At 40.7% G+C, this 16,649-nt stretch overlaps 1 protein-coding gene across 1 annotated transcript in view; it reads right to left on the bottom strand.

The window, feature by feature from the left end:
- Positions 1–16,649, bottom strand: part of LOC118847055 (multiple epidermal growth factor-like domains protein 6) — a 773,415-nt gene that overhangs the window by 228,059 nt on the left and 528,707 nt on the right. Inside the window, 1 exon segment of the mRNA XM_036755675.1 lies at positions 2,215–2,337. Within this exon segment, the coding sequence (XP_036611570.1) occupies positions 2,215–2,337 (123 nt within the window).

The raw sequence follows: 16,649 nt of genomic DNA, 5'->3' as shown, positions 1-16,649 counted from the left end.
GCAATACTATGTGATGGAGAGAAATCACCAAGCCAGCATCGGCAAATCGGCAACTGCCGTGGACCAAAAAGGTCAGGGGAAATCCCTGCAGTGAAGGCCAGGAATCCAGCCACAGAAGAGGAAATTCTTCTTGATCAACATTATATGTCACCCTTTCTCTAAAGCTGTCCTCACACTGCTCAGCTGGACTAGGAGGACATGGTAATGTATTTATATGAAGGCCATTGAGCAGGAGGGCTCATTTCTATTTGTAGCTTCCCCAAGGAGACCCTGAATAGCACAGAAGAGTTTATTTGTCTCTCAGGATTTCTCTCTCTCTGTCTCCCTCTGTCTCTGTGTTTTTCTCTTTTTCTCTCTCATTTTTAAAATGTGAATGTGATTGGGGGAACAGCTCTTTTCTCCCTCCAACCTCCCTCATTTCATCAAAGTGTCCTTGCAAGATGACTGAGGCTATAACTAAGAAGTATCTGGGTAACCCTGGTAAAATTTCCCAAAGTCTCCTACTAGCCATTAGAAGCCACTGTCTGGATGGACCAGATAATATACCCTGATTAAGTGTGCTTCTAAAGTAGTCATGTAGGGCCTATCAGGGGAACTGAAATGTCACCCTTATAACGTAAGATAGGAATCTAAAACAACAATTTCAATATGTCCTTCTACCATCTGAGCAAGCAGAACCATTTTTGTCCCCTAATTCCTTCACACATTGTATGTAGGACGTTATACTGCTGTACTAGCACTTGTTTGGTTGTGTCTGACTCTTCGTAACCCCACTTGGAGTTTTCTTGGCAAAGATATTCGAGTGGTTTGCCATTTCCCCCTCCAGCTCATTTTACAGATAAGGAAACTGAGACAAACAGGGTTAAGTGGCTTGCCTAGGGTAACATAGCTAGTAAGTATCTGAGACTGGATTTGAACTCATGAAGATGAGAAAATCTACTAGCTAGCATTCACCCAGTGCTTTATATTTTGCAAAGTGCTTTGTGTATGTTAACTAATTTAATTCTCACAAGCAACTTTGGGAGGGGGATATGATCTCCATTTACAGATGAGGGAATGAAGGCTTAAGAGAAGTTAAATGACCTGACCTGGCTGTACAACCCAGCTGTGTCTGATGCAGGATTTGAAATCAGATGGCCTGAACTCCAAGTACAACACTATTCCCTGCTTCACCTAGCTCTCTTTAGTAGGAAAAGGCCTCAGTTTCCTCATGCTTTTGGAACTCTAGAGATGAAACTAGTCATTCTTCAAATATGCCATTGCACCCTCCATCTCCATGCCTTTGAATTGACTGTCTTTCAAGCCTGATATGTTCTGACCTCTTGGTTCCCCTTGGCATCCTTCAAGTCTCAACACAAAGATTGCTTTCTGCAGGAGTCCTTTCTAGCTCCCCTCAACTGCTAGTGCCTTCCCCTCTCAGATTACCTTCCAACTATTCAGTATACATCTTGTGAGTGTCTAGTTATTTACACGTTGTCTCTCCCATTAGTATGTGACTTCCTGGAGGACAGAAACTAGTTTTTGCCTTTCTTTGAATCCTCAGTTCTTCACATAGTGCCTGACACATAGTAGGCATCTAATAAATTTTTCTTACCTGACTAAAGAGAATTGGGAGAGTAGATGTGTATGATATACAGGCCCATTGTATTCATAAGGCCATGCATTTAGAGTTGAAAAGGACTTTAGAAGTCATCTAGTCGAAACCTCTGCTTTTACAAAAAAAAAAGACTGAAAGTTTTTTGGGGTAAGGAGAATTCGGTTGCTGGTCATTGATAATACAATCAATAATATTACTGATGTCCCAGAGAGGATATGGCTTGTTCAGGGTCACACAGGAAGTAGCAAGGTAGAATCTGAACCCAGGTTCTCTGACTCCAAATTATGAAAAGTAGAAGTTACAGAAATATCGCTACTATCATACTTTGCAGCCCATTAAACAGGCTTTTAAAGCTCCCAATCCAACACCATTTTGACCAAGCCCCACCTTTCAGATGAGCAATTTAAAAGAAAAAGATCATTTAGAAATCCCATGGAGACTGTTGCCTTTTTGAGACCAACTATTTTTGAGACCAAGGAGTAGCATTGTATTTGTGAAGTACTGATGGATTCTATAGAGGTTTTTCTTTTCAAGAGCAAGCCTTCCTCCAGGGCCCCCACATGGCTAGGTCGATTTTCATTGGAAAGGGCTTCAAGCTGGCTCTAATATTTACTCACTTATGCAGGTGCGTCCATCAGCATGGAGTCTGTATCCCATATCACATTCACAGTAGAAGGAGCCCTCAGTGTTAATGCAGCTCTGCTGGCAGCCTCCGTTCAGCACTGCACATTCATCGACATCTAGAGAAGGAAGACAGATGGCCAGGATTACAATGTCGTTTCAATGTCAGCCCCACAGAAGTGGCACAATATTTCTCTGATACACAGCATGTGTGATCTGCTAGGAAGTCGCTGCCTTTGTGACCACCAATCTCTGCTTCTTTGATCTGTTTTGATGTGGAGGTAAACAAGAGATGTATGATAGAGCTGGTATCGAGCTCTCCAAAGCTCCTGACAGTGAGGACAAGGCTGGCCTAACAAATTTCTATTCTTCACCTACTCAGTAATTAGACAAGTCCTTGATATAGATGTGTCCTCCGGGGGAAGGAAAAGTGGAGGAAAGAATTACAAGAAGCTAATCTATCTGAGCTGGCACACACCGGTAGATAAACACCAGGCGCTGGTCAAATCCTGTGAATAAAGACAAGGGACAACACTGTGACCTTGAGGCACCTCTCATGGGCTGCTGTGGCCACCAAGGCAGGGAGAGTGAAAAATCAGAGTGAAGTTAGGATTTGGGAGCCATAACAGGAAACCAATGATTTTTTTTTAAATCACGGGTACAGTTTTTAGAGTTATCATCTCTGATGCATTTCTCCTTGCTATTTCCTTTATCAGTATAGGTGACCTAATCACAAGGATTTTTAGTAGCTTAAAAGAAACTTACAGGTCATCTAATCCAATTCCCTCATTGCAGCCCTAACAAGCTTTGTGTCTTGTTCAAGGTCACATGAGCAGCCAGTGGCAGAGAGAATTTGAATGTGACCCAAAGTCCGGTGACTTTTCTTTCCACTGTATTAAAGTGGCCTCATAAATGATCTGCAGTTTTGCACAGAGGAAACAGTACTGGCTCTGGAACTGGGGGTGGTGATGGGAGGACACGACTTTCAATCCCATCTCTGCTGCTTGCTACCTGCACAATCTCTGGCAAGTCATTTAATCATTCTGGAACTCATGTTTTTCATGTGTAAAGAGGATGTCCTCTGAGGTCTCTCCCAGCTTTAGACCTATGATTTTATAACATTAGGGTTAAAGAGAATTCAATTACCGATCACCAAAGATCAGTAAGAGATCCTTGTTAATAATGACAATAATACTAATGGTGGGTATTTCTTTAAAGTTCACAAAGATCTTTACATTTCTCCATCCATTCAACAATTAATAGCATTAAATGTGCACTTAGGTCTCTAACATTGCCAGGGATGCAAAGGCAGAAATAAAACAGTCTGTGGCCTTAATTAAAGAGTTTCCATTCTCCAGGGAGAGACCTCACGGGCACAAGTAAATATATATAAAATAAACACATTATTTCATTAGAAAAGCACAACACTGTGAGTTTGACACCATTGGTATTATGTAGACCAGAGATATGAGTGGAGAAGTGATAACTAATGTTTGTAGAGCTCTTTAAGGTTTGCAGAATGCTTTACGTATGACCTCACTGGACTCTTGCAACAACCCTTTGAGATAGGTGCTATTTTACAGAGGAGGAAACTGAGGCAAAGATAAATTTAAAGATTTCTCTAGGACCACATAGCCAGTAAGTGTATGGGACAGGATTTGAACTCAGGTGTCCTTGACTCCAAGTCTAGTCTTCTAATATATCACCCCTAACTAGCTAGCAGTACAGGTGCCTGTAAGTCTGGAATACAATAGGCATTCAATAGATGTTTCTGAATGAATGAATAAATATAGAGAGTGGTAGAGACAATACTTACTAGAAGAATCAGGAGAAAGAGGGATCACTTTGAGCTGGTGGTGATCAAGCATGGCTACATGGGGAAGTTAGACAATAACTTGGGCTCTAAAAGATGACTCATATTCAAATAGTCAGTAAAGAGGAACAAGTCATTTTGTGTGGTTGAAGAAATAGGATTAGGGTAGGAATGAAGAGAAAACGAACAAAACCCTGGAAAATCTAAATATGTTTAGGAAACAGTGTGTAGATCTGTCTTGGGGACGTGAGAGACAAAAATAATTTGGAAATATTTTGACTAATCACTCTGGACACTCACCCCTTCCTAACTACTCATTATCCAATCAGTTGCCAAATCTCCTTTGTACTTTCAAAACATTTCTTATATCTATCTCCTTTTCTCTATCCATGTGGTCAGTGTTTGACTTCAGGCCCCTATCCCCTGTTGCCTGGACTTTTGCAGTAGCCTTCTAATTGGTATTCCTCTTTCTTTTTTTTCCTCCTTTTCATCCTTCACACAGCTGCCCAGATATTCTTCCAAAGGCACAGGTTGGACTACCCACTCCCATCACTTAGAAATCTTCATGGTCTTCTTGGCTTTAGGATAAAGTAGAACACTCCTACATGCTTTCCCCATTTGAAGTCATTCACAATCTGGCTTCCACACCCACCTTTTCAGACTTATTTCATGGTACCCCACCTTGGTTTGCTCATTGTTTTGGCCAAACTGGCCTGTGGCTACTCTCCGAACCTGGCGTTTTTCTCTCAGTCTGGAGCCTTGATGCAGGTTGGCATGCAGTTCTTCCTTCTTCATCTCTGCCTCAGAGAATCTCCTACTTAAGTTCATGTGCCATCTTCTTCTAGAACCCTCTTCTGAGCATCTCCCGCCCCCTGCCAAACACGGTCACTGCTTCCATCCTCATCAAATTGTTATGCATTTACTTACTTGTGGGCATATTGGATCCCCCTCCCCCAAGTAGTATTTAAGCTCCTCAAGAGCAAAGACTATTTTATTTTTCTCCACGGACACCCACCCAACACCTAGCACATGACTTTATTATATAATAGGCACTTAGTTTTTGAACTATTCAATCATATGTAAACTATTTTTGATTAGCTCTGAGAAGTGAGAATTTAAGGTGTTTGTACCACCAGGAGAGGAAATATATTGTCTTGTGTAGTGTCGTAGGGAAAGCTTGGGAGTCAGAAATCTCTGGGTTCTAGTTTTGCTGTGTGACTATTGAAAAGTCACTTGCCCTCTGAGCTCCCTCAGGCAACCATTGGAGAGGAGAAATTGCCATTTTGCATGACTGCATCAGTGGAGGGAGTTTCCATACGTGGAGTTCCTCTAAAAGATGAAATTCCATGTATGTGTGTGCATGCCCACACACATGGCACACATATATTCAATCCTCTGATTTCATCCCAGTGAGGAAATTCCCTGACTCAGTGAAGATTAGAACCTTCTTGGCAATTTATAGTCTTTGTGAGTCCCTTGGGACACTAAGAAACTAAATAATTTATCCAAGATGATAGAGCCAGAATATATCAGAGGCAGGACCTAAATTCAGAGCTCAACTGACTCCAAACCCGGGTCTCTAGCCCATATGTCATGCTATCTCCCTTTGTCAATTTTACTTACCTATTACTTACCTTACTTACCTATTACATCTCTTCTTTCTCTTAGGCATCTAGGTGACTCACTGAATCAAGGACAGTACCTGGAGTCAGGAAGATACTTGCTAGCTGTGTAACTCTGGACAAGTCATTAAACTGCTCTTTACCTCAGTTTCCACATTTGTAAAAATGAGGATAGTTATAGCACCTTTGTCTCAGTGTTATTGTGAGGAGAAAATGAGATAATATTTGTAAAGCATTTTGCAAATCTTAAAGTTATATCAGTTACCATTATATTTCTTTCTATAATATATACACAATTGTATTATATAATTATATATACATATATAAATATTATATAGTGATTTATACACACATATATACATATATGTATGTATATACATACATACATACATACATACATACATATATATAGTTAGGCAGGTGAAGACATACCAGGCCCCATTCAAACAATGGTACAATAGCGAAAGCAAAAACAAACAAAAAATTACATTTATTTTAATTCAATCAATCTGATAGTTTGTTGAAGCAAGCAGAAATAATTGACTTAAGAAGCCTTCCCTTTTTTCCCACCAAATCGACTAAATCCACCCATTATTTTGTCATCGTGTAGGCACTCTCAGTATAGCTTATAGAACCTTCATTCTCTGGTAAACGACAAAGACGTGTTAACAATTACAACTGGTTTGAATGGACTGGCCTAGCCTTTCTAGGACACTGAACCACTGTGTCCCCTAGGACACGTCTGCCCAAAGTATTTAAGAAAATGAGAAGCTAAGACAAAAGGATTGGAGAAATTCAGTTTGTGAGGTATTTCAGCACATACTCTAAAACTCCATCAACTTTCACTTTAGCTCTATTTTTCCACAAACGTCAACAAGTAAATGAAAATAAGAGACTTTGGGGGAATGACCTATGATAGGAAATTGGCTCATTCTTTCAGAAATGAAGAGAACATTGGTTGTTCTTTAACAGAATCTCCCCTATGGAGGGATGAGGCAGGTTCAATTGCTGTGATGTTAGACACTCATCTAAATGCTGTTTACACACACACACACACACACACACATTTTCCATAACACTTCTGCTCGACTAAGAACAAGAAATATCAATATTACATAAAGTAGTATTATAAAAATGCTCTATGGGAGTAAACTTGCAAAATTTGGGGAAATTTTTGGGCAAAACTGGGAAAAATTTTGGAATTCTAAAATTTCTCTGTATTATATTTCCATGGGAGATGCCCAGAAACACTCCCATTCTTAGAACTGCAGCAAACAGACACCACTGTGAGCAAAGATAAAATAATTAGGATTCCCCCCACCCTGACCTCCGCATTATCCTGGGGATTCTAAGGTAGCAGCAGGCAGGACCAACTATGCTAGTGTTTTTTTTTCTTTTCTTTAAAAAATAAGTCTTCCTCCCAAATGTTTTTGCTCTATTTATCCTAGCCGCTTTCCCCCAGATGGTCATGGAGCATAATAGTTTAAGAGAATGCAAATTATTACCCACATACTTTGCACATGAATGCCCACTGAGACAACAATGAGCCTACTCCAGCTTCCGAACCACCTGAATTGCCAGTTATTATTTTTGCTTAGATTGTGTGACCATTTACCTGTGGAACTTGAGTTAGATAAATTATTCTTTTTTTTGTCTTTTAATGCCCTTTCTTCATGAACCCGTTGCCTGAAAAGAAGGGATTTGGAGAGCAGTCCTGGGTGCTTTCCTTTGATCATCAGAGTACAGACATATTTGCACATATCACGGAAGGGTTTAGAGACTGGGGAGGTTGTCACAGGCAAGGGGTTTGAAGAACATTTTCAAAGGTGCAGGTAAGGTCATTTTGTTTTTTGTTTTTGTTTTTTTTTTTAATAAATTTATTTTTTATTTTAATTGACAACACTCAGTTCCACAAGTTTTTGGGTTCCAAATTTTCTCTCCCTCTCTCTCCTCCCCGCTCCCTGCCAAGATGACATGTAATCCAGTATAGGTTCTACATATAAGAGAAAGTCATTTTGGATCCCACGACTCACCTCTGCCTTAACCCTTGAAATGGAGACAGCTTCTCCCTACTCTAGACATAAGAGCTATCATTAACATGGCCTTTTAAGGTTTGTAAAGCACTTTGCATATATTATCTCTTCTGATCCTTACATCAACCTTGTGAAGCATGTGTTTTTATTATTCTCATTTACAGATAAGGAAGCTGAGTCTGACAGAGGGTGTGTGACTTATTCAGTTGCATACCTATTAAGGTCGGATTTGAACTCAGGTATTCTTGATTCCAAATCCAGGGCTTTTATTTACTCCCCAAATATGGTTAGTCATGGGGGCAATTTAAAATCAGGACCCTATTACTTATACTCTTTCAGCATCAGGGAAGGCAAGCATTAATATCCATAGATTTATTTATTAATGTTTTTTCATTCAGTAAACATTTATTTAGAACCTACTATGTGCCAGGCACTGTGCTAAGTGCTGGGAATACAAAAAGAGACAAAAACAAAACAAAACAAAACAGTCTTTGCCTTGAAGGAGCCCCTATTGAGCCAGAAGCTTCCTGCTTGCCCTGTACTTATCATCCAACCGCAGGTTGGGATTGTAGTGAACTAAGAATCCATGGGGCAGACCTGGGGAACTTTTAATTACCTTCGTCCTTGGCATTGATCTGAGACTCGACTGTGGGACCGTTAGGTACGAAGAATATAAAAGTAGTTGTTGGGACTTCAACTTCTAAGGTCTCTTCCACATCTAAATCAATGACTTTTTGAGTCTAATTATGAGTCTATTGCAATAGTTTTGGCAAGAGATGATTAAGTCTGAAATCGGGGGGAGGAGGCATTTTCTAAGTAGACACAAGGGGGAAATGTGAGAGATGTAGATAGAGAATCAGAGATATTTGACAACATGCTGAGATAGTCGGAGACAGTTATCATCAGACATGCACTGGTAAATGTTTAACAACTGGCTTTCCAGAGGGAAAATGTATGCACAAAACATTTAAAAGTTCGATTAGCACTCTTAAATCAAGTCCTCAATAGTAGCATTTGCCAATTTCCAAGGTGAAAATGCTCACACTGAAGATTTAGTAATTTAATTTATTTTATTATTTTCCAAGCATTCAGAACGCCTCTTTTGTGTGTAACAGAACATCTCTTTTTTTACGTATGACACACCCCCAGAGAACCTCAGCAGGAGTCTCCCTGTGTAGAAGAGGCTAGTAGATACTTCTAAGAGAGAGTTGCTATGATTTGTAATGCAAATGCCTTGGAGAAACTGGAGCATGTGTAGATATTTTGTAATTTGGTCAGCTCACCTGGTGGTAAATAGGCCTACAATCATTCAGGTCCTTGATTGGCTTCAGAAAGTGGGAGTCAGTTTGGCTCTCAACCATTTTCTTTTTGGTTCTGCTTTGGTAGTTTGACTCCTTTGCTGATAGTCCAGTAATAGATAACACTGTAAGGAGAGAGGGCTGAGCCTTCTCCCAGGACTCTGAGGTCGTATTGCCTCATGAAAACAGGCTTTGATTGTTTGCCAGACTTACCTCCTCCTCAGCCCATTTCATTCTAGTCAACGGAGATTAATCTGGAGGCTCTGACCTTATGAGTTTCAAAAGGTCAGAGATTGGGCCTCCAGAAATCTGAAAGTTAAAGGCCATAGTGTAGCAGCCGGCCCAGCACCCTTCTTCCCCCAAGGAGCATGCGGTGACCTTTTGGGACACAATCAGTGGTAGCTGAGATAAGGATGCATCCAACAGTCATGCCACATCTGGATGCTATTTTGCTGGGACCAATGTTATTTAGAAAGTCTACTTTCAGAGTCAGCCCATTCACCCCTAAAATGTTGGGAGCCTATATTTGTACTTGTCTTTTTATATCTTTGAGGTAAATATCCCTTTGTAAAAGCTAATAGATATTAAGTATCTAATATTAGGGAGATGAGGTATAGTCAGTGAGGACTCAAGCCAACGGCACTGGAGATGGAGTACTCCCAAACCCCTCAAAGTACCCCAGGAAATCTGAGCAGGAGATGTAGTAGGCTCCTTCTGAGAGTGAAGTCAGAGAGAACTCACTATATGTATCAAAAGCTTGTGCCACAGGGAAGAATCAAATCAGAACACAATGGTGGGGACATTGTGCACTAGGTAATTCAATCCCACATCACTTGACAGGAGCAAAATGCTCAAAAGGTCAGCTACCTTTCTCCCTGGGACAGCACACAGGGGGGAAACACAATTTTGCTATAGCACAGCTCTTGGTGGACAGTGAGACTGTATTCCAGGTCAATTCTCTTTCTTTTAATCTTTCAGAGCACAGCATGACCACCCTAGGGGCTCTTCCTTATTTTAAGGGGAATGGGAAGTCCTGATCGGGCAATTTTGTGAGAATATCATAGAATTCACAGTTGGAATCGACCTCCAACTTCCTTATTTAATAGATGAAGAAACAAACAAACAAGAGTAGCTGCAGTAATATCTAACTTTTACAAAACACTTCAAGACTTACAAAGTGCTTTGCATATATGATCTAATTTGATTCTCGCAACAAACCTGGTGAAGTCCATATCTTTTCCGCAATTTTACAGACGAGAAAATGGAGGTAGACAGGTTAAGCAACTTGCCCAAGTTCACACAACAAGTGAGTGTCTGAGGCAGAATTTGAACCTGGGTCTTCTTGACTCCGAGATTAGTACTGTATGCACTATGCCACCTGGTCACACTTGGAGCAAGGGACGAACTGGGATTTCAATCCAGGTCTTCTGCCTTTGAATTTAAGCCTCTTCATTATGAAACAGTATCATAATTTGAATGAGGAAACCCTGTTCTTCACTCCTCAGCCTTCACCACCCTCCCTATGCTGATTAAAAGAAAATAGACCCCTTCTGGTGGGAGCAAAGGATGTTGACTGAGGCCTGGAAGGACCCCCTGAGGTCCTCTAATCCAATTATTTCATTCTACAGATGAGAAAATTCTGCCTCAAGGGAATTCAAGTGCCTTGATTATGGTCATAGGATTATAAAACTAGAAGTGGAAATGACCTTAGAAACCATCCAGTTCAATTTGCCTCATTTTACACCTGCAGAAACTGAGTCACATGTCGGTTGTAGGTGATACAGACAATAAAGTATCAGGGAGGATTTGAACTTGGGATCTCTAACTCCAGAATCCATAAAGCCCAAAGGAGGCATCATGTTATAATGGATAGGGAGCTGGCCTTGTTACCAGAAAAGACCCTACTTCCAGTTCCAGTTCTGAGAATTGCTAGCTGAGACACACTAGGAAAGTTGCTTAACCTCTCAGTACTCTATGCAACTTGCTAAGACTGTAAGGTGTCGAAGGTGCTGACTGGCTTTGGGAGAGGGAGTTTCCTTACCTGGGAGTTCCCCATAATGAAATCACAGGTCCAGTCTTTATCCTTCTATTTTTGCTCCCTCATCATAAAAAGTGGCTCAGAGCACATTTAAACATATAAAGACAGTTTTCCTTACGACTGTTCCAGAACCAAAGAAAATCGATTTTTTTCAAGCTTTGATTAAAGACCTTGCATAATTAGATCTAAGGACAGCTAAACAGTATAGTATTTAGAGTGCCAGGTCTGGAGTCAGGAAGACTCATCTTCCTCAGTTCAATTCCAGTCTCAGACACATACTAGCTATGTGACCCTGGGCAAGTCACTTTACCCTGTTTGCCTCACTTTCCTCATCAATAAAATGGTCTGGAGAAGGAAATGTCAAACCACTCCAGTATCTTTGCTAAGAAAACCCTAAAGGGGTTAGAAAGAGGTGGACATGATTTAAAAACAAACAAAAAAATGACTGGACAACAAAAATAATTAGACCTACCTTTTCTGTCTCATCTGGTGCCCTATTAAGTGCTCACACCTTTCCTTCAGTTAGGGAACGTTACAAAACATTGCAATTATTCAGGCCTTTAAATGAATGAGTGAATGCATGAATGAATGTAATTATTAAGCACTTACTATGTACAAAGCACAGTGCTAAACATTGGGGATACACATAGAACAGTAAGACCATCTCTGCTCTCAAGGAGCTCACATTCTAGAGACAGAGACAAAACATTAGGAAAGTGTCAGCTGTAAATTAGACGGAAAATCCGCAGACCTTGGGGTATAATGACAAGGCAGATATTGATGGCTCTTCTTTAATTTAATCTGCACTGATAAAATCATATCAGTTTCTGATGTTGAACCATTTGACTTTGGTGACAAGAACTTTCTTTTCTAATTCTTAAATAGATGTGGCTGTAATGCTTGGGGATCAGTTGCCAACTTGTGGATACTAGCTGGAAGAATTGCTATTGAAAAGGTTCTTGGGTTCAGGTTCTTAGGACCGTCAAGTGGATGGTGGTTTGACTTGCCTGGCACATACTTCCTCCTTTCTTTCATGGTTCCTTGCTGCTTCAGTCCAGTTGGCTTGCTTGCTGTGTGAGTGGCACTTGGCGAAGAAGACTGTTGCCTTCTCCACAGGAATTACTTCTCCAGATGATGATCTTGAAAGATGGGACAGAAGCAAAACGATTGTTCTTTGGGTTCTGCCACTCTCAGAACTCTTGTGATCATCTGTCTGCTGGTGAAAGCTGATCAGCAGTTGTTGCTGGTGGTGATGAAGAAGATAGGCACGTTCTGCACAACTATTTCCCCTCACAATGATGACATGAGGGCCAGAAAGATCAGAAGCAGGTCTGTTGTTTGTGGTGACACTGCTATTTCCAAATCTCTTCACCTCAGGGTTCTGGGATATCTCTATCAGGGTACATGGGGAGATGGTGGTCAATGTGGCAGTTGTAGTTTGCCTTGCCTGGCATATGCTGTTTCCTGTCTCTCCCTCAGGGTTCCTTGCTGCTTTCAACTAGGCTGGCTTACCTACCCTGGCCACCCACGCTCTTCTGAAATGCCCTGAAGTTGGTGACTTCGCACAACTCTCCCTCACTTAAATCCAATTCACTTGCAAGTCATGGCATCATCTTCTTCCCCTCATGGTCCTCTTCAAGAAGAAGGACAAACAAAGGCCTTTCTTCTCTAGTTGTTAATCCAATTAATTGTTAGGCTAATTACTGTTGTTGTTCCTCTGTCCTTTGTTTTTTTTTTTTTTTGAAGAGAACCCATGATATCACAGGGTGATGTGCTGACTTGGAGGTGAATTGGATTTAAGTAAGGCAGAATTGTACAAAATTGTCAGCCTCACTCTCTTCCAGAGTTATAGAAGTCTAGTAGCAAGATGAAAGATGACTGGTGATGGCCTGGGATTCAATGGCTGACTTTGGTGACTTCTGATATCTGACCAAGCTCTAAAAGCTCCACAGCACCTGCTTCAGCCAACTTCATGGCTATTGGAATAAATTGTTCTTATTGTCCATTCCATCAGGGGAAGTCTTCACATGCTTTGGCTAGATATGCCCCTGACTCACTGAAGGGTTTGAGGCCTATTGGTTACCCTCAACCTCTTTTAGCCCATCTGCTAAGATGGTTTTCTGGATTGTGGGCACTGCTCATGCTACAGCTTCTTGGAGCCAATTCCTATGGTGGAGTCAGGAGTATTAGATTTGGAGTCAGGGGGCCTGGATTTAAATCCACATTTCCCACTCGCTGTCCCTATGACTTTGTTATCTCTGATCTCCAGTTTCCTAAAAATGAGGGGGTTGGACTATTTGTCCTTTCAGTTCCCATTCAACTCTAGGTCTGTGATTTTTTCAAGACCCAGTAAAAGTCCCACATCCTCAGTATTTTGTGCCCAACCATGCACTCTGAGTCCTTAAGAGCTGCTCACATATTTACTTATCTGGACAGAGGTACTCAAACTTATTTTCCTCATGGCACAGGGTATTGTACAGTGAACAATCATGGTATTTCAAATGTTTAAGATGGCAAGAGAAGAATTCTTGGAAACCCCATTCTTATCATTAGATCCCAGGGATTCCTCTTCCTTTCTTTCCTCTTTCCTACCCCTCACTCTCTTCTGACTTTACTTCCCAAGGAGTAGCCTGAAGAATACTGAGGAATGTAGAGCTTCCTTAGTAAAATTGCTCATCTTATCTTCCAAAGACCAAGTCAGAATTTTCACTGGAAGCAGAAACTGGGGAATGTGGAAGTCTAGGGCCTGGGGAGGGAATTTTGGAACCTACCATGTAACAATCTTGTATAGTCCTTTGGAAACCACTGGTCTCAACTTTGATCTCACTAAAAGCCTTCATTGCTTTGACACAGTGGCCTTAACCAGTGGTATTAATGAGAGTTGTCTCCTGGCAAATAAGATGTGAGCTTTGACCAAGGCTTCCGACACTCATTACATCAACAGGATTTCTTCCCAGTGTGAATTCTCTAATATATAAGAAGGTGTGAACTCCAAGCAAAGTGTCATCCCACTTATAACATCCCTAAAGGCCATGGTATGTCACTGTTACAGTATTATTTGCAATACAGTGTTTCTTTGTTCTGAGCTTAGGACCATGCCACACAAGACACACAGTGTGAAAGTTAAGCCTAAATAATTTTGTGTTGTAATTGAATATACTTTATAACATAAGGTATAATATGTTTAGAGATATGAACCATCTTATCACATAGAAAATGGCACAGTATATGCAACTTATTATTTCTTCCATTGTCTCCCTATGTACAGTGAATGGAGAAACTAGTAAAAAGTGGTTACTCTGGTTAGGATGATAATTCTAATTACTCCTTTAGGGGGTACCTATGTTGGGACATGGTAATGAAAGTCCAGAGAATTGAAGGTACATCCTGTAGGAGAATGAATGCATGGGTAGATTGAATGCCCTCCTTCAAATGGCAATTCTAGGAGGAATCAGTCGATCCAAGGAAAAGGCTGCAGGGGTGGAGGCAGTGTTGTGTTGTTAAGGGAGGGGGAAGAGAATAAGCTTTTATTAAGTGCCTACTATGTTCCAGGCTAGTAAATATTTAACAACCAGCTTTGGGGAAGGGGTGATGTATGCATAACACAATAATCTGCATTATTCACATTTTAAAAGTCTTGGTAATCAACAAAACAATAAACCAAACCCTAATTTACATCATTTGGCAAACTTGCAGGTATAAATGTTCACACTGGTCATTTAATAATCTGTTCTTGAGTCAGAGATGGCATTTCTAGGACTGTGTTTAAAGTTATCTATAAGCAGACAACAGGAGAAATCCAAACATCTGGGCTAGGGTTGGCTAGTGAGTCACACAGCTGTCTTCAGAACAAAAAAAATAGGCTTAAGGATGATTTTTTATCTTTGATGAAGCTGTAGGAATTGAACTTGGGAAATGGTTTCTGAGGTTCACTGGGGACATGGACTCTTTGGATGAAGTGAGAAACTGCTTTCAGGTAACTCTGAAGATACCTGGATTTGTGACCCAGGGGGATCCCGGCACTCACTTCTCTGGTGGATGATACACAGTGGCAGATATCCTGTGATTCCCAGAGCTAACTCCTGACTTCTCTACAAGGGGCAAGAGGCAGAGAAGGGTGACCAATGAAGTTCTGATCAATGTTTGGTTAAAGATAGGCAGTACCCTTCTCTCTGTTGTGGAGTTCACTAATTCATTCAAGCATTCACAATTTACTAAATGCTTGTTATGTGTGAAACATCATACTTTCCCACATATCAAGGATGACAAAAACATATTTAAGATATGGTCTCTCCCCCCTAGAGCATCTGATCTTATGCAAGAGAGAGGACAAGGAAACTACATATGTACACAAATGCAATACTATAAACTAAACAGAAAATAACTTGATGGTAACTAAAACATAGATTAGAAGCTGAGTACAAGAGAGGAGCAAAGTGATATGGGAGGACAGAGAAAGTCCTATATGTATATATGTATATATATATATATATATATATGTATATACACACACACATATATACATATATATACACATATATGTATGTATAGACATGTATGTAGATAAAGACACTTTATAAATAGTATACCTGTGTACACACACATGCATGTGCACATTCATGCATATATGTGTATGTAGACATATGCATATACACACATGAATGCATGTGTGTATATATGTGCACAATGTGTATGTGCATATACATACACATGCATACGTACAGTTGTTCACCCATCCTCTTTTTTTATAGGTAAAGAATAGAGCTCAAAAGAGGTTGCATAACTTCACCCAGGTCGCATAAGCAGAAAAACAGAGATGTGGCTTCAAAGCCATACCCTTCAACTTCAAACCTAATGTCTCTCTACTGAACCACTGTGCCTCATACTAGAGTTAGGGTATAGTAAGGACTGACATGATTTCAGCAGGAGAAGCTTAATTATTGCCCTCTGGCTTCATAGAAGAAGCCAGAGGGGGAGAGTCAAGTTAGCACTGGCCAACATTAAATTAAGGGTATGGTATATACCCAACACACTGAGGCAGCAAGATAGCAAAATGGATAGAGTGCCAGGCCTGAAGTCAGGAAGACTAATCTTCCTGAGTTCAAATCTGGCCTCAGACACTTAGTAGGTGGGTGACCCTGGGCAAGTCACTTAACCTTGTTTGCCTCAGTTTCCTCATCTGTAAAATGAGCTGGAGAAGGAAATGGCAAACTGCTCTAATATATCTGCCAAGAAAATCCCAAATGGGGTCACAAAGAGTTGAATATAACTGAAAAATGACTAAACAGCATCATGTGTACCAAACCATCTCCTTACAAAAAGACACTTCTATGAGGTGTGCCTCATTACAGGTCAATCAGGCAGCAAGCATGAAACTGGTTAGGGTGGAATGCAGATGGCACAGGCAGACTTAGGTGACCTAGCATTGGCCGAATTATAGAATCATAGGATGTGAGAATCAGAAGGGTTCTCCAAAACCGTTTAGCCCAGTCTATGCCAAAAAGAAACCCAAAACTATAGCATAAATCTCTTCTTCTTTCCTGGCTTCTTTCTCTTACCTATTAACACATGGTCATATACCCCTCCCCCATCCTGGCCTTTAAAAACAAAAACGAAAAATTGTCACA

This window comes from Trichosurus vulpecula, chromosome 4 (genome assembly GCF_011100635.1).
Source record: "Trichosurus vulpecula isolate mTriVul1 chromosome 4, mTriVul1.pri, whole genome shotgun sequence".
In the NCBI taxonomy this organism is placed as follows: domain Eukaryota; kingdom Metazoa; phylum Chordata; class Mammalia; order Diprotodontia; family Phalangeridae; genus Trichosurus; species Trichosurus vulpecula.
Note: the sequence above shows the minus strand (reverse complement) of the source record. Positions and strands in the feature narration are given on the sequence as shown.